At 39.6% G+C, this 19613-nt stretch overlaps 1 protein-coding gene across 1 annotated transcript in view; it reads right to left on the bottom strand.

Annotated features, from left to right (window-relative positions):
- The window catches only part of LOC136876441 (ATPase family AAA domain-containing protein 2), a 456642-nt gene that overhangs the window by 77028 nt on the left and 360001 nt on the right, over positions 1-19613 (bottom strand). Inside the window, exons 19-20 of the mRNA XM_067150416.2 lie at positions 9491-9583; positions 9244-9410 (exon numbers count right to left, since the gene is read on the bottom strand). Of these exons, the coding sequence (XP_067006517.2) occupies positions 9244-9410; positions 9491-9583 (260 nt within the window). The remainder of the gene's footprint in view (positions 1-9243; positions 9411-9490; positions 9584-19613) is intronic.

Below are 19613 nucleotides of genomic sequence, written 5' to 3'. Positions count from 1 at the left end.
CCTTGATCCTGTCATATTCTTCCTCAGCTTTCTTTCTTTCCTTCCTCTTCCCGTTTTTCAATTTCTTCTTGTCTTTGAATAGGATTTTTGCTCGTTGTTGGAAGATTTTTTATACAGATAGGCAGGCACATTTTGAAACTTAGGAATAGCATCGTTTGAGAGTTTTAAATGGTTGGGTTTTACAGTTAAAAGAGACTCACCAGGTCTTTTAACGGAATCGTCCCTAATTACGAAACTTCGTCGAAGTGTTTTATGCACACAACTGAGCTTGCTGAAGGGACTAATTCGGTTTGATGGATGGCTATGATCCACTTTTGTTTCCGAAACAAGTCAGTAGGAAATTTAAACACTGAAATATTAGGCTGTTTTGAACTGTAGTTGATTCTACAACCAGGTATACAACACGACGTGGCCATAATTCACAATGTTCACACACGTTTAAATCATTTAACACCATCGATAGCCTCACTGCTGCGAGGTTCAGATCAGCTTACAAGTCACTGGCGAGAAGTGAAGCGGCTGGCGACTAGTGTGACGTAGCGCCCGAAGTGGAGGGGGAGCCTTATGGCCTGTATATCTAGTTGGCCTTGCTACAGTGCGTTTCATGATTGCTAAGTTGAATGAAATCGGAATTCTTGTGTGTTCAACCTTTTAAGGAACGCCGTAATATCACGCAACATGCAGTGCGCGGGAAAATAGAATCCGCGAACACTGGCGATGCCGACAGTTGACGAAAAAACGTGGCTCATATAATAAATTCGTAGGCACCGAACAATATTGACATTGCCGGTGAAACTGCATTGCTTTATTTTAATGCGAGCCCAAACGGTCTTATTGTTTTAAAGGAGAAATTGCCAGCCGGGAAATCGTACAGTGTGAGGGATGGGGGCCGTAGTAGTGCGTTGCAATGCACATCGAAGCGAGATACTTTATTCCCTCGTCATAGGAAACTTCGATAAGCCACAATGTTTTAAGAGCGTCGGGCACTTTCCATGCCAGGACAAAGCATCTATAAATAAAATGCAAACAGTAAAAAAATCCAAAAAAATAATGCATTTGCACAGGGGAACCGGCATAATTCATCCTCGTCTTGAATTGTGCTATTTTTTTTTCTTTCGTTGCGTGAGGTTATGTTTGTCAGTGATTTATCCAAGTGCATTATTTGAACATTGTAAATGCACCTTGTTGGATACATTTCGGAAATAGTTTTTTCCATGACATTTGAAAGGTTTAAACTGTGAATCGAGGTGATTGCAGGTATTAATGGGTCTTAGAATACTTCGTGGCGTGGCAAGTGTTTACATTTCTGAAGTACGAGAGAAGTGCCATGGCGGGAAATCGTACAAGGATAGAGTCAGTGATAGAGTCATAGGAAAGTTCTATTTTAAGGGCATCGGGTACTTTCTGTGTAAATACAAGGCATCTAAAATGCATACAGTATAGTAATCCAATTAATAAAGCACTTGCACATGGGAGCGAGCATAGATTTCTCCTCGTCTTTGGTCGTGCTTTTTTTTTTTTTCTTTCTTTCTTTCGTTGCGTGAGGTTATGTTTACCAGCGAGATATCCGAGTGTATTATTTGAATACTGTAAATGCACCTTCTTGGATACATTTTGGAAATAGTTCTTTTTTCATGGCAAAGGTACAAACTGTGAATCAAGGTTAAATGCATGCAGTAACGGGCCTTAGAATATTTTGTAACGCGGCAAGGGTTGGTACTTCTGAATTGCGAATTTGCGGTTAATTCGAAATCACGTAATTCGAAGTCCGATTTTTTAGTCCCAACGACTTCGAATTAACGAGGTTTTACTGTAGTACTCAATTTATATCTGCCACACATGTTACTTTGATAGTTTAAATATATTATGTATTTGTATTATTTTCATTTAGAAATTCGTATTTGTGTTAATCGTAGTGGTATAAGCATGGCTCCCTTGTTTGTTTATATTTTAGTAACATGCAGAAGTAACATGTGGTTTCAATTCAGAGAGTGAAATATCTAAAGTAGTGATTTTTCACTGATGTATTTCATCTTAATTCCATTGTAAATGTGTGGGGTATTGCAATAACACAGAACACCCGTGGAACTACAATCAGGAGGCCTGGCGTCACTGAACTAAGCATAAACAAAGCAAGCGCGCTTCTCGTGGTCTACTGCACCGTGCGCTCGCTGCCATCTTACAACGCCAGTCATCTTCTATTCGGCTTACTGCTACCCAAGCTACCAGCCATCCATGTATAGAGATCAGTGAATGGATGACAACATGAGAACAGCAAAAGCAGCATATGGAGGAAGAGAAATGGATATGATGTTATTTGCAGATGATATTGTGATTTGGGGAGAACACGACAGGAAGGTTCAAGAACAGTTGAATGTGGTGAATGGGAAGATCGAAGAATGTGGATTGAAAATAAGTGTAGAAAAGAGTAAAACTTGTTATGACTAGAGGGGAAAAAGAAGGGAAAGGTCAGATTAGACTTGCAGACAAGCCCCTGGAAGTAGTGGAAACGTTTAAATACCTGGGGAGTGAATTAATGGAGAATGCTCGACTGGATGCTGAGATTAGTAAAAGGATTCAAGCTGGAAGTTGTTTCTATCATAGTGTAAGAAACATGTTATGGGACAAAGATGTGCCAATGGAAGCAAAGGATACTATGTACAAGATGTATTACGTACCCACAACAACTTACGGAGCAGAAACTTGGACAATGACAAAGAAGGATGAGAGTCGAATACAGGCAGCCGAAATGAAGTTCTTGAAGAGTATGATACAGAAGAGTAGAAGAGACAAAATAAGGAATGAGAAAATCCGGGAAGAAATTGGAGTGGAAAAAATGAATGACAGAATAGAGAAGAGCCGACTAAGATGGTTTGGGCACATAAAACGAATGAGCGACGAAAGAATGCCAAAAAAGGTGATGGAAATGCAAATCCAAGGAAGGAGAGGCCGTGGACGACAACGATTGAGATGGAAGGATACCATCCAACGCAGCATTATAGAAAGAAACCTGGACTGGGACAAAGTGTTGGAGGAGGAGTGGTGGAAAGACAGAAGAAAGTGGAGACGAACCACATTTGCCCCTACCCGGCTACAGCTGGATAAAGGGAAAGGATGATGATGATGATGATGATGACGATGATGATGAACAGTTGTTAACTCGTTAAAAATAAAGGCCTACTAAGCGATCACTTAATTTTAATGCTTAATACTGAAATTAAGTAAGAATGGGACACACCTCAAGATATGGCAGAGTGGATCACTGATTTCAGTGGTTAGTTTTATATTTTCTCGCATCTGGTTAAATTTCGGAAAGGCTGTTATCATGTAAATTTATAGCGAGAAGTTTATCATTTCTCTACTGGCGCTTGACATATGTTTTCATAATACATCTCTAGTACGATTAAGTTAGGTTAGGTGACTGTGTTTGAATAAGAAAACTGAAACGTTTGCCACAAAATGCGATCATTTATTTTGGTGCGGTATAGTTTTCTCCCTATGTGCAATTGCGAGCTCTGTTGTTTACATTCGAAGGCGATGTCGTAGTCATCTAGTAATACCCGTCGACTGCTGTTCTCTGAAAGTAAATTCAAAATGAAAGAGGATAACACTTTTCGTAATAAAGTGTTAATGTGGCTGATAGCAGTTGTTAACTTGTTAGAAATAAAGGCTAAGTAAACGCTCGCTTAATTTTAATACTCTACACTGACATTAAGTAAGAATTTCTGAGGTTAGATTATATTTTCTCGGTCTAGTTAAATTTCGGAAAGGCTATTCCCATGTAATTTTTTAGCGAGAAGGTTATCATTTCTCTACATGCGTTTGAAAAATGTTTTCATGATACATATACGGTTAGGTTAGGTGACGCCATTTGAAGAAGGAAACTGAAATGTTTGCCACAAAAGCTTCTGGAGTGATACCAGTGGCGTATACTGAGGGCTACCAAGGCTATCAGTGAAGCCCAAACCTCAGATGCGAATGATGGAAATCTAAAGCACATTATAATGTAAGCATCGGACACATTGTTCCATTAACAAACCTTGAAAGCAATAAGAAAAAACGTTGCATGTATTTCCGAGAACAAGGCTTCACGACTGATATTGCAGTCCAGATTCTCGTCCCTCTTTCCTCGACTCACTGTGCGCGGATTGCTGCTGTATGCCTTATAGGCGCGGGAACGGGCGGGGATAGGTGTGCTAGGCTTCGGTCCATCAAATCGCCACCGCTAACTATCAACCATGCGTTACTCATCGTATATACTTCCTCACCTCACACTTCTGACCTAATTATATAGATAACAGAGTGGTGGTATTTCACTCCCGTTTACTTCTACATCCTTGTAGGAAGACACTGCAGGGCTGCTGTTATACGAGTAATATAATTTTATTTTTATAGGTAGATCTGCCAAAATGAAATGCAATCTTTCTGGCTTAGTGTTCTCTTCTGTTGGTTGGAATCACACCCGTGATCATTGGTCGGACACCACCACAGATCTCCTGAGGAAGCTACATAACCAGTGAACGATGGATATGACCACCGTAAAGTTCAACATTTTAATTTAAAACAATAATAAGAAGAATGGTCCATAGCACCTGTATAGGGTTGTTTGGCGACTTAATGAGGATAAAATGAATGGCGAAGACATCATAAACACCCAGTCCCCAAGCCAGCGGAATGAACAGTATGAGGGGCTTGATTCTGAAAATTGAACTGGAGCCATCGGACCAAACACAAGCATTCTATCTACTTAGCCACAATGCCAGACTTCAGTATGCTAAACCTTAGGCTACCAACTCCACTGATCAGGTGTTGAGCATTGGCAGTAGCAGAGGCCAGGGCAGTAGCTTGTGAAACAGCCTTGACAACACAGCAAGCTACTCTGTTGGCTATTGGCTGCAGCTCAAAACACTTAAGGCTCGACATTCACTAAACCAACTATCGAAGAAGGTAACCTAAGTCTAGTGATCTTGATCCCAGCATACGCCACTGAGTGACACCGTTATTTCTTCGAATCCAGGACGACATTTATTTTCTCAGAATTTAATGCAAAAATCGAGGATTGTCTTGTATATGCGGCCTAACAGTAAGTTAATAGATACCACTGGCAACTACCGCAGTAACCACACTGCTTCCTTTCACCCCCGCATGCGCGAGGGCGCACACACTAAACTCGTTAACAATAAACGACTGCCTCTTTATCATACATCGCTAGCTGTGGCAACTGGTTGTACAGTGCCTGTGTGTAACGTCACTTGACCTCGGGATAGAGTGAAGAAAGAATGAAGTTCTATTAGCCTCTACAAAATCGTTTCTCAAATCTACAGAATGGCATCAAAACATGCGAGGCTTCGAATTCTTAGGAAGGCCATGGCTACTACGTGTCAGAGTTATAACGCGTCTACTATACCTGACGTTTAGTAAAATAAAGTTTATAGACAGCAGAAATATTTTCGTGATGGATAGTCGTGTTGTAAAGATACGTGGAAGAGGTATTGCCGGGAAATTTTCAACGGGTTCTCGTAGATAATATGATGTCGATTTTAAGTTAATGGTTATTAAACACTCAAAAGTGTAGAATAATTGTGAAGCCGCAAGAAAATATGGCATAGGCCTAACTAATGCCAATATTTGACTTTAGCGTGAATACAAAGATAGCTACAAAATACATTCAGTGTTGCGCAACAAGGACACTTTAAATAACTCGAAGATGAAATTGTGAGGTATGTGCACAAAAACTGCAAGGGCGGAATTGCCACACCGCGGCGCATTAAAATCGTTCGTTGACCATCAATGTCTGCGACTAGGCCTATAAATCGCTAGCCGCCGAAGTTGGCCGAACCCAGCAAGCTAGGCGTGTGTAGCGGTAGCCGGTTATATCTGTGCTGAGTAAAAGTAACAGTTTTATAGAGAGCAAGAAATTTTCCTGATAGATCGTTGTATTGAAGAGACGCATAGAATAGGCCTAGGTACCGTACTGCCGGCAAATTTTAAACGGGCTCCCTTCGGTATTATGATGCCAATTTAAAGTTAATGGTCATTAAACCCGCAAAAATAAAGACTAATAGTGCAGCCGCAAACAATATGGCATAACGAAAGAAAATGTTCGGTGTCTAAAAATAGTCTAAAAATGCATACTGTACAGTTCAACAAAGGCATTAAATGATTTTACAGAGCACTTTTTGAGCCTGATTTAAATTTTATCAGGGAAAAAGTGGGGGTCGTCTTAAATTCGGAGAAATACAGCACTGTAATTTTTCAGAATTAAATTAAACATATATTTTCACGCAGTATCGGATTTCGAAAAATTACATACAAGTAAGCCCTAGTGTGAATATCATCCGCACAAACTCAAGCTTTAAACAAACTAACTGCCGTTTCATACCGCTTTTAATGTATACGGAGGGTTTTCTGATTTTTATACAAAAATCTGATATAGCTACAATCCGCTATAGCGAGTAAATTTTGCGCTGTTGTGAATTCTCGCTATAACAGACTTCTACTGTACTTATATGATCATGTTAAATAAAGTTTTCTGAGTAATATGGCGTGCTGCATGTCTAACCTTTGTCTACCTAAGCATGATTAAATTTGCTTAAAATATAAATGTGCACTGCATAGGTAAATGGCCTGGCATTTAGGGAAAAACACTTGGCACTTCTAGGGTTAAGCTCATTCAAGTCACCACAAACCAATCTGTCTAGATGGTATACGTTTTTAGTCTTTCCAGAAAATTTGACCACTTGGAGAGCTGCTTTTGCAACTAAATGACTAATTTTGATTACTAAGATAATTTCATAACACCAGTTATAAATGCAGGAATGTGTATAAGTGTCACCAGAAGTGAATGTATTAATGCCACAGGCTGCTTTTTTCCCAGTCCTACACTTCAATCAATCAATGCTGATCTGCTTTTAGGGCAGGGCACCCAGGTGGCAGATTCCCTATCTGTTGTTTTCCTAGCCTTTTCCTAAATGATTTCAAAGAAATTTGAAATTTATTGAACACCTCCCTTGGTAAGTTATTGCAATCCCTAACTCCCCTTCCTATAAATGAATATTTACCCCAATTTGTCCTCTTAAATTCCAACTTTATCTTCATATTGTGATCTTTCCTCCTTTTAAAGACGCCACTCAAACTTATTCGTCAACTACTGTAATGTAATCCTACGCCATCTCTCCACTGAAAGCTCGGAACATACCACTTAGTAGAGCAGCTTGTCTCCTTTCTCCCAATTCTTCCCAGCCCAAATATTGCAACATTTTTGTAACGCTACTCTTTTGTCGGAAACCACCCACAACAAACCGACCTGCTTTTCTTTGGAATTTACCCAGCTCTTGAATCAAGTAATCCTGGTGAGGGTCCCATACACTGGAACCATACTCTAGTTTGGGTCGTACCAGAGACTTATATGCCTTCTCCTTCACGTCCTTACTAAAACCCCTAAACACCCTCATAAGCATCTGTAGAGATCTGTAGCCTTTATTTACAATCCCATTTATGTGATTAACCCAATGAAGATCTTTCCTTATATTAACACCTAGATATTTACAATGATCCCAAAAGGAACTTTCACACCATCAACGCAGTAATTAAAACTGAGAGGACTTTTGCTATTTGTGAAACTCCCAACCTGACTTAACCCCGTTCATCATCTTACCATTGCATGCTGTCCATCTCACAACATTTTCGAGGTCACGTTGCAATTGATCACAATCTTGTAACATTTATTATTACATACAGAATAACATCATTTGAAAAAAGCCTTACCTATGATTCCACTTCTTTACTCATATCATTTATATATATATAAGAAAACATAAAGGTCCAATAATACTGCATTGAGGAATTCTACTGTTAATTATTACAGGGACAGGTAAAGCTTCGCCTATGCTAATGCTCAGAGACCTATTTTCTAGAAACATAGCAACCCATTCAGTCACTCTTCTGTCTAGTCCAATTGCACTCATTTTTGCCAGTAGCCTCCCATGATCTACGCTATCAAATGCTTTAGACAGGTCAATCGCAATACAGTACATTTGACCTCCTGAATCCAAGATATCTGCTATATCTTGCTGGAGTCCTACAAGTTAAGCTTCAGTGGAATAACCTTTCCTAAAACCAAACTGCCTTCTATCGAACCAGTTAATTTTGCAAACATGTCTTAATATAATCAGATAGAATGCCTTCTCAAAGCTTACAAGCAATGCATGTCAAACTTACTGGCCTATAATTTTCAGCTTTATGCTTATCACTCTTTCCCCTATACACAGGGGCTACTATAGCAACTCTCCATTTGGTATAGCTCCTTCAACCAAACAATAATTAAACAATTACTTCAGATAGGGTTCTGGAATGGTTCCCTATGAGAATCTATATCCCTATCATCTGATGGCCAGGCAGGAATCAATTTTTGGTAATGAGACAAAGTCTCTCATAGTGCATTGGCACTGCTGGTGGCTTCAAGTAGCATATGCAGTGGCCTCCATGGTATGCACTAATCATGCGTCTTGGTAGGTGTGCTATTTACCAACTCATGAGTCCAACTTCGCACACTGGGGCGAAACACTGGCAACCAGAAAATTTATAATGTCCAATAATGGACCATTTATTTTGGCATTACAAATTTACTCATTCGGGACAAATACTTCACGTTCCCTATGGGAATCAATATCTATATTGTAAGTGGTATGTTCCAAGCTGTCCGTGGAGAGATTGCATGGAATGACATTTAGTAGATGAATAAGTTTGAGGTGGTGTCTTTAGAAGTAGGAAGGATCACAATATGAAGATAAAGTTGGAATTCAAGAGGACAAGTTGGGGCAAATATTCGTTTATAGGAAGGGGAGTTAGGCATTGGAATAACTTACCAAGGAAGATGTTCAATAAATTTCCATATTCTTTGCAACCATTCACAAAAAGACTAGGAAATCAACAGATAGGGAATCTGCCACCTGGGTGACTGCCCTAACTGCAGATCAGTAGTTATTGATTGATTGATTGATTGATTGATTGATTGATAAATATTTACCCTAGCATATACATATTTGAACACACAAATAAGGTACTTCTCAACTTACAATCAAATTATGGTGTCTGGAAAGACAGAAATCCTGATGTTCTGTACAAGGATTCAGCCATTATTGTCACAAATTACTTTATCACTTCTGTTTACATGTAAGTTACAGCACACGCCCTATTTACAAACTATTGCTCATGTGACTCAGTTTTTTAGTTTGAACTCACCGTCCGAGGGGAAGCAGTCGATACACTGCTGGAAGAGAGGGAAATAACTCGTCTCATACATTTCTTCTTCTTACTGCCATGCTTAAGAAGCCCCCTAGCCCAAGGTGTCGTACGCCGCTTCTTCAGACATGACTCACCGCCATACTTCCAGGAAGGTTTGTGGTGTACTTAACAAAGGAAATAACGAGGTTATGACATGTAACAAATAACATATTTCAAGATTAAAGGTCATTAATACATCACCCACCAGAACTGTTGATGCTATTTTCCATTCCAATAACCTTAATGCCAGAGTTGCAGAGTGGTCCAACAGACTGGCTGCGAGCTCCTCCAGTATCATCTGTAACAGCGAGAGAAGAAGATAAAATTAACTAAATGAAGAATTAATTTCAAAGCAGTATACACAAATCATGGTCTCTCAAATTTAGTGGTATGTACAAACAGGTTGGCATATGAACTCAAGTAATTACTCAGGTAAGAAAGCAAACAAAAATGTACAGGAAACAGACTGAGAGCAGAGAATCGTAAAAGGCCCATCATTTCCAGCCAAGGTTCTTCCACAGAACCCATTTCAGCACTTGCTGACCAACATCTTCAACCCTTTATACCTTCCCTAGGCTCTAATATTCATGTCACCGGTCATTTTCCAGAAATCTTATACAATACATCCCAACCCACAATTTTTCCAACTTAAAGGAACAATTATTCCACTAGATTTGAAGCATACTGAGGGCACCAGGATGGCCTGCTACTATGCCAACCATTTCATGGGAAAATTTGAGAAGGGGTTCTTTACTACTGGGGTTCTCCAGCCCCTAGTCTGGTGGAGATTCATTGATGTCTTTCTCCTGTGGCACAATGAAGAAAAAAGTCATTTCTGTACGGCTTCAACTTTAATTACAGCATTACTTGGTAGATTCCTCCTTCTCTCACTTTCCTTGACATCAACCTCTAGGATGGCAGTACCAATACCCCTTTACACACCAAATCCACCAACCATCAGCATTATCTGCAGAACAACAGTTCTCACTGAGCCAAGAAACCTTTTCTAGACTTTATTTTCTCTTCTGTCTTATTAATGTTGTGAGATTTTAATATGGTGGTCACAACAGATGGCAGTGAGATCGCTCGAGATCTCCGTCATCTCTGTTAGAATATCTTTGATCCCCTGTATAACTATTCTATTCTGTGAATTTTGCTAACCTGATTTTTGTCTTTTACTATCCTGATGGGGGATTGTGTTCCTTATATGAAATGTTACGATATATAATCTGACTAGGTTGAATGCTGCAATGAACTCCGTATTTGCATGGTACGTAAGGCATAGTTCCAGATGGAAGGCTCATAATTTATATTTAGTAGTATCTTAACCTCATGCAAAGTTAATGTTTTGATTGAGAACTGTGTATTGGCGGACACGATAGCCTGAGTTATTGTTTCCTTTTTGCATCCCTTTATGTGAAGAGTTTTAGTCATTTTTATTTTTATCATTCTTTCATAATTTAGCCAGCCCATTTTGAGTGGCAGTGTCCTTGTTTTGGTTTATTTTCCTTTCGTGTTCGTTGTAACTTAATTATAAACAATGAGAGATATTTTGATGACATTTGGTTTCGTGCCCATTTCTTTTATTTGCCATGGCTTACTGGAGACCTTTATTTGGTACGCATTGTTGGTTCAGTCGTGTGTGCTATGCTGCATATCAGCCCACACGTTCTGCCAAGGTAAAGTATTATGAACCCAAACTGTGTTAATTTATCTGTCACAGAAACATGTGTATTTGTACGGAAGTTAAGTGATGGAATTCTACTGTCGTATGAGATATATGAAGAGCTACTCAATATTGGTGCTCTATTTCATGTGGTACGATTACGTACCAAATCCGATATTTTGGTCTCCTAGCTATTCTCCCTACTTGTGTGATTGAGTTTTGCATGACTGTGTTAATGTCTCGCCTTGTTTCTAATTTGAATTCTTTGATTTCGTATGCCGATACATAACCTTCCTTTTTCTTTTGTGGGAGGACATTTTGTTATCACAACATCAAGTGCCCCAGGTAGACGTAAACCTTTTTCCTTTTCTTTGTTCATTGCACTTATATTTTACTCCTTATGGCGCCATGTTTGCCCAGCTGCAAAATAGGCTTTACACCAGGAACGTTGCCTTGGAAACAGAGAATAATAGCAACTGATTTTGTGGTGAACAACAATGAAAGTAAGGCAAGCAGAAGGAGCTTAAATGAGATTAATATTGTTCAACAACGTCAATCACAAGAGTAATTTTGAGAAGGGGAATTCCAGGTGATAGGAATTCCCTATTGCAATCTTAAAAAACTCCAATAAGTAAAGAAATCAACGTCCGTAAGTTCCAGCCTACCACCATCCTTGTATCCTTTATCCTGTGTATGTCTATGTTATTAATGAGTTTTCATCGGCCTTCCGCCGCAGTCTTTTAATTATGTGTTTGTATATATTAGTAATAAAATAACTCGAACTTCTTTTTCTCAATTTTATTAATTGGTGCCTTATTAAATATGTGTGACTTCATCTTATCATTTCCATCAAGTAGACTAGTTTATTTATGTTCAGTGTAGGTCGTAAGAGTCTGGATCCGGATGATTTTTGGTCCGTTCTGAACCACGGTCACAGCCATTTATCTAACAAATTAGGTAGCTGGGTAAATCACTCATTCAAACAAAATTACCTCCACCATACAGCCTTGCCATCCTGGGCAAATGGATTTGTTTCATCCCTAAAACTCATGCCTCCTACCACCACCACCACCACCACCACCACCACCACCACCTGAGGAAAGCCTTTACTGCTAGGGTTTATCCCACCCAATTGGTTGACCACCAAACCTCCCATGTCATGTGGTATGCTCCTAGCTGTCAGTGGAGAGATGGCGTGTAATGTCATTAGTAGACGAATAAGCTTTGACTGGAGCTTTTAAAGGGAGGAAATATGAATAAAAAATTAGAATTCAAGAGGACAAATTGGGGCAAATATTTATTTATAGGAAGCTGTTCCCATCACCAAAGACTTCGAGGAGCATGTTTGTGTCCTCAAAGTAGGTGATAAATATCAATGTGCTGTTTTGTTCTTTCTACATTGGCAGGCACACTCTTACAGATGCAAGGAGGAGTTATGCCTAACAGTGCTTACAGGAGTTTATCGCAGACATTCAGTTACTATTTTAACTGCTTTGCTGAGGACAATATCTACTTGTTTGGCATTACAAGATGCACTGCAAATTCTCCTGCTGAAAAGCAGATTCCCAGAACAAATGTCCTGAGCATAGATGGCCGAGTAACCCATCTAACTATCTGAAAGCTTGCGAACAATGTTATTATGAGCACACATCTTTTATTTCACCTCGAGACAGTGGCATCTGAAGGATAGTTGGTACGCTGGTATTCAATTATGCAGAAGCTTTTGGTTGCACTATGATGCATCCAGTTATCTGTTAGCTTCCCTGGTGCACAGATAAAGGGCACACACTTGAGTTTTTGAAGCATTTGGTTTCAGGTGATATCTGTCGGTGTCAGACTAATTCAAGTTTCTATTCCAATTCCTTGACACTTTTTCACTGCACTGTTAGAGTGGTGTCATCAGCATAGATGAAGTACCACATGTATTCCAAGATTTGCTGGTCGTTGGTGAACATGTTATACAATGCAGGTGATAACTCCTAGAGGATGCCCATTCTTCTAGTGTCTGCTATCTTCAGTTCTTGCCTTGAAAAGCAACAAAAAAAAAGCCTGTTCTGAAGGAATATCTGAATAAGGGGCATGAGTTGGAAGTCATTAGTTAGTTGATAAAATTTCTGCAAAAGCAATTTATGTTCTATGATGTAATAATCTGCAAATAAACAGATAAATGCTACTCCAGTTATAACTTTATTCTCACACCCATCTTCAATGTGCTGTGTTAGATTAAGAATTTGGCTGCAGCAAGATTTTTCCAGCTCTGAAACCTGCTTGCTCTTTTATGAGTTTCTCCTCAAGGACTGGGCTAATTCTATTTAGATTCTTTCTTTCCAACAGTTTGAATGTATGGCACAACATTGATATTAGCCTGAAGTTCTTAGGATTGTTAACTTCCTTCCCAGGTTGTAATAGAGCTATAACCTGTGCTTTTCTACCAGATTTTCAGGATTTTTATGTTTGTGCAGCAACAGTTTATTAGTTCTAACAGCCATTGTAATGGGGTGGGCCCATCTTCAGTCTATCTAGTCCTGCAACTTGTGAGGTGTTGAAGTCTATACGGCCTGTTTCAGTACTTCTACTGTAACTGGAGTCTGAAAGTAGGTACTATCATGCGGAGTATCTCTGGTCACTCATGTTCTATTCTTACTTGCAGAAGCTAGCTCACCACTTGATTAACAGTAACTTGAGAAAAGTTTTATTTCAAAACTAAAGTGTCTTCACTAAGATTCTTCAGAATGGTCCGTGCATGTCTGCTATTCTGTCTCATGTCAAGATTCTGCATCAGATCATACCATCTCTTCTTCCTGTCTTAAGATATTGCATTCATTAATATTTCTCCAGCCTCATTAGCATCTTCTGAGAAAGGATCATTGCGAAAGAACTCTTGATAATGATCTATAAGTGGTTTATTGTCAGACCCGGGATACAATTATTCAGCATCCCCTTGGAAAACGATTTCTAGGAATCTCCATTACCAGGTTTGTAAAGAAATAGTAATTCAGCTAATTTAACCATTTCTTTATCACACATTTCTTTTGTTCATTAATGGTTCATGAAGTAAACATACAGAAGTAATTTAACACCACAAAAGTACACTAAAACAGGATGAGGGATAAGGGATTGGAATAATTTATCCGGGGAAATGTTTGATAAATTTCAAAGTTCTTTTAAAACATGTAAGAAAAGGCTAGGTAAACAACTGATAGGGAATCCACCACCTGGGCAACAGCCCTAAATGTAGATCAATGATGACATTGATTGAGGATTAGTGTATGTGACTTCTTTAATTTGCATATACTCATCTACACTGCCAGAAAAAAGAAAAAAAAACTACACCCTCTTGGAGTTTTCAATTCACTCAAGATTTATTGCTGAAACAGTGCCTATGGAGTACACGAAATGATTACATTTATAGATCAATAGCTCAAGCGGTACTGAGGTACCAGGTGTCGATCCATGCTTAGACACCCATATTAGTAAGTGGTGTATCCTCCACAGGCGGCAATGCAGGCACCGATTCTGGCATCCATTCGACCATACAGATGGCGAATACTGTCTTGGGATACATTATTCCATGCCTGTTCGACCTCTTCACGTAGTTCTGCAAGAGTTGTGGGTTAACGAGTCGCACGTGTCAGTTGTCATCCCATCATATCCCACACGTGCTCGATGGGAGACAAGTCTGGATATCGTGTAGGCCAGGGAAGTTGCTGCACATCTTGTAAAGCATGCCGAGTTTCAAGCGCAGTTTGTGGGCGAACATTATTCTGTTGGAACAACACATCACCTTCCAGTTGCAAGAATGGCAAAAGAACGGGTCTTACAACATTCTGCACGCACTGAGTGCTGCTCAGCGTTCCCTCCACAAACACCAAAGGTGAACGAGAATTGTAGTTTATCGCAACCCAGACCATAAGGCCTGGGGTGGGGCCAATGTGTCTTGGACGAATGTACTCTGCAAGATAGCGCTTGCCAGGTCTACATTCTATGCGCAAACGACCATCACTTGCATGCAGGCAGAATCTGCTTTCATCGCTGAAAACCACGGCCTGCCATTCCATCTTCCAAGTGATCCCTTGACGGCACCAGTCGAGCCGTGCACGTCGATGCTGTGGCGTGAGTGGAAGACGGGCTAGAGGTGTGCGTGCCCGTGGTCCCACTGGTAGTAACTGGTTGGCAACAGTTCGTGTTGCCACTTCTGGGCTCACAAACCATCTCATCTGTGCTGTGGTAACTGTACGATCTGCCCCTGCTGCCCCTACAATAAAGCGATCTTGGCAGATGTCTGTGCTGCGTGGACGTCCAGAACCTCGTCTATGGGTGTGAGAATGTTCACGTGACCATTACAACCAGCATCATCGCACAACTGATGCAGCACATCCAACTTGTATGGCAATCCTCCGAAAGGACCAATCCCCCACTTGGAAAGCCACAATTTGACCCGTCAAACTCGCTCAGTTGGCTGTAGGAAGCACGAGTGCATCTCCATGGCATGGCACCTGTTTGCTTCACACGTTTACATCACACTGAGCCTTATGACTATAAAAATTTCCTATTCAAGGGTACACGCAGGTGGCACTCTGACAGTTATGTCACTACGCTATATGTTGGCGGACGACGTTGAAACCATCATCAGTACATGTACTATCGGCATCTGCCGCCATTGGATCAAAATCAATGTCGTCTTTCCAGTGTACTAATTTTTTTCCCCGGTAATGTATCCATCATTTGAATTACAATAAACAATAACTTTTCACGATTAATAGTTACACTTCTGTAACATTTATTGGACAAATTTTAAGTGCTTGTAACTCTTCATATGGACTAAAAGGGATTGAGAATTTAGTTGACGACAGCGAAAGGCACTCGAGTGACAGGAAAGCTGCTCTATTCAGCAAGAATCCCACAGCCATGAGGCATGGAGGGGAAGAGCGAGGTGATAGGTATGCAGGCTACTGACTCTGGAGATGTATTGGTCTAACAACGTTAGATAACAAAACCAATCACACTCTCTCTACACTGGTATTCACACTTACAGCTATGATATTTTCTCCATCATATGCTCGCTTATTGCCCCCCCCCCCTTTTTTTCCTACTTGTTTAATGTCACATTAACAAATCAAAGGTTTTTGCCAACAGAAGGATGGGAAAGGGATAGGACTGGGAAGGTAGCAGCTGAGGCCTTAATTAACCCATTCACCGCCAAACCCGTATATATACGTTATTGAACGCCGTGCCACGTCTGCCAAACCCGTATATATACGATCCCACAAATGAACGCGATATAGTGTCATGCTTTTAGATTCCGTGGAAATGCTCAAAGAAGTTCTGTACTGCAGATATACCACTCCATTTTGCATGTTTTGAAAGCGATCTGGTGTTATTTCAGCTTCGTTGGAGTGGAACAGGTTTCCCGCTAACGTGTAACCATCATGGCGCCTTGAAGTATACATTTATCTCTTGTTGACAAAGAAATTGAATGTTTCCTCATAAATAGTGATTCTGGAGAGCTATATTTTGATAATGAAGATGGAGAATATCTAAGTGGCGATACTGAACTACAAGAAAGTGCGAGACAAAGTAGTATCGATGAGTCTCGTGCAGAATTGTCACCCCTTCCTCAGATAAATTATTTTTTCCCCAAATGTAAATGATTTTGATATTACCAGTTCTTGGATCAAGAATTTTATATTATATTTCAGTAATAGTATCACCGAGTGGAGTAGCCGTGTGTATTAACATGCTACGGCTATGGAGCCAAGCTCTGCACTTGGAAGGCGAGTGGGTTCGAACCTCACCATCAGCTGTCCTGAGAATTTCTTTTCTTTGTGGTTTCCCTTTCATACTCCCAAGCAAATGCCGGGAGAGATCCTATTCATAAGCCACAGCAGATTCCTTCCACTTCTGTACCCAGTTTCATTCATCATCTTCATTCATTTCATTATTCATTATCTTCTCAACTGAGGTTTGCATCGGGAAGGGCATCCGGTCGTAAAAATATGGTGTAAAATATAATCTCACTTCATCCCCGATATTGTATTGGGCTGCAGGGCTAAGGGCGCGATATGCATTCCATTAATAGTATCAGTAAATATGTATTTGTCAAAGGGATTCTTCTCTTAAAAAAAAAAAAACACCTGGCCCACAGGGCTTGGCTGGTCATCAAAACTCGGCAGTGAAAAGGTTAAAGTACAGTTCAAGCATTTGGTTAGTGTGAAAATGGAAAACCTCCTTCAGTGTTGCCAACAGGGGTGATGATGCACGTGTAATGGACTAGTGTAACTTGGAAACAATTCTCTAACCCATGGGTTTTTGTTGTTCGAGTCATCAGTCCATAGACTGGTATGATGCATGGGTAAATAATGAAAATATCGAGTTTGAATATTATTATTTTATTTACGTGGTTACATACAGACTGTATTTGGTATAAATCGTGATCGTATTATTTGCAGTAAATATGTTGGAAGATGGTCCGCCTAGTCAATACTATTTATTTATTTACCTTTCACCTTAACATCTAGTACATGTTAAGAGAATATTATGCATTCTCTTCCTCAGCTAGTGGATTAAAATTCAGTATACAATAAGACCTGATTAAAATAGTGGGGGGGGGGGGGGGGCCCTCATTAAAAATTCAAAACAATGAGTATTACAATGTAACACTTAAAAATTTTGGATTGTACAAACATAGAATTAAAATCCCATCTGGTCAAGTACAAATTAAAAACACAATATAGTAATGTCTAATTAAATACAACGTCTTTTGATGATATGAATTCACAGTATCCTTGAAGTTGCCTTGGGTAGTTCAAAAAAGTTGATAATGAGAACAGCCTAAATGAACACATTGCAGAAGACAATCAGTTGTTTAAATTGATAACCCTATACCCTAGTAAGAGGCCAAAAGAGAATGACGTCAAGCGTGTAAGGGGGGAAGTATGACTATAGTATCAGGGGCGGTTCCTTCTACCCCTCTTTCCATCCACCGCGCATCACAATGTAATTCCGTAACCAGTTGCCATACAACACCAGGTGCCTTCACATCTATCCAACATATGCACGCCACACGTAATATTTACATCATCACACTGGTAAGGTTTAATATTTTTGCCCCGTTGTATTCTCATTTGTTCATGTCGGAGCCTTTTTGTTAATTTCTATTTCCTTTCCTTTTTATAGACCATCTTAACCTATTTTCAACCTGGCTGGATAATACACCTATTAACCGAAGATAATGGCAGGACTCCAAGTTTTAATGCAACTTCATTTATTCTTGTACAAATCCAATTGAACTTCGCAAGATAGTATTACAATTCCAAGGACACCGTAAATTCACATCATTATACGAAGCTGTGTCCATATTTTAATTTAAATAGACATAATTTTAACACCCATTAACGGTGGATATCGGCAGGACTTCAAGTTTTTAATGCAATTTCATTCATTCCTAAGTCAACTTTTTTGAACTACGCAAGGCAACTTCAAGGATACTGTGAATTCATATCATCATAAGACGTTGTATTTAATTAGACATTACTATATTGTGTTTTTAATTTGTACTTGACAAGATGGGATTTTAATTCTATGTTTGTACCATCCAAAATTTTTAAGTGTTACATTGTAAGACTCATTGCTTTGAATTTTTAATGCCCCCCCCCCCCCCCCCCCCCCTATTTTAATCAGGTCTTACTGTATACTGAATTTTAATCCACTAGCTGAGGAAGAGAATGCATAATATTCTCGAAACATGTACTAGATATTAAGGTGAAAGGTAAATAAATAAATAGTATTGACTAGGCGGACCATCTTCCAACATATTTACTGTTATTAAGTCAATACGGATCCAATCCCGGCCACCATGGTCAAGATTATTAATAATCGTATTATTTGTGCGGTTATGTCAAGAAAAAACTGCTCTATGTATGTATATTAATATGAGTTTATTTAATGTAAGAACATGTACTGTAATTAACAGTAAATAATGCAATGTTATGCAACACAGGGTAATAGTCCAGAACAACGTATCTTTGGAAATGGAAAGTTACAGAAAATTCCATTCATTGTAAATACGTAATTGGAGACTCTCAAAATTACGAGAAAATATATGGTGTCATTCTTCTAGAAGCCTGGCCAGGCAATGTATATAAAGAGGCAGTCTTGAGGGTTGAGTGGAGTTGTTTAACAAGACTTGTAGTGGAAGTCGCTGCCGAGTGTTTGAAGTCAAGTATGTGAACTTTGTTGAGTTGATAGTTGGTTGACATGCAAGTGTTGCTGTCTCCTCCTCCTTTGCAGTGTTTTGTTCAAGACGGCAGTTATTAGTGTGTGTGTACATAAATTGTAAATAAAACATCATTTTGTGTGTGCATCTTTGTAGTTACAACAGGGATTCTAAATTCGAACTGACTATCTCCGAATGCAAGCTCACAACTATGTGACCCCAACCGCATGGACAACTTGCTCGGAGATTAATGCATTTAACTTTAATTTTTTCTCTAACACACAAATCCTTTCATCCTGGCTCCAACAATTTAAGGGCCCAAAGATACAATCTTCCTAACACTCATAGGGAACTCATTCATGAAAATCACTTCCTTTCAATGCACACTTCACACGCTACACTCTATCATGACTGTGACAGCGTAGGAATTTTGTGAGAATAGGGCGA

This window comes from Anabrus simplex, chromosome 6 (assembly GCF_040414725.1).
Source record: "Anabrus simplex isolate iqAnaSimp1 chromosome 6, ASM4041472v1, whole genome shotgun sequence".
Lineage (NCBI taxonomy): Eukaryota > Metazoa > Arthropoda > Insecta > Orthoptera > Tettigoniidae > Anabrus > Anabrus simplex.
The sequence above is the reverse complement of the archived record's forward strand: the minus strand, read 5'-3'. Positions and strand labels throughout refer to the sequence as shown.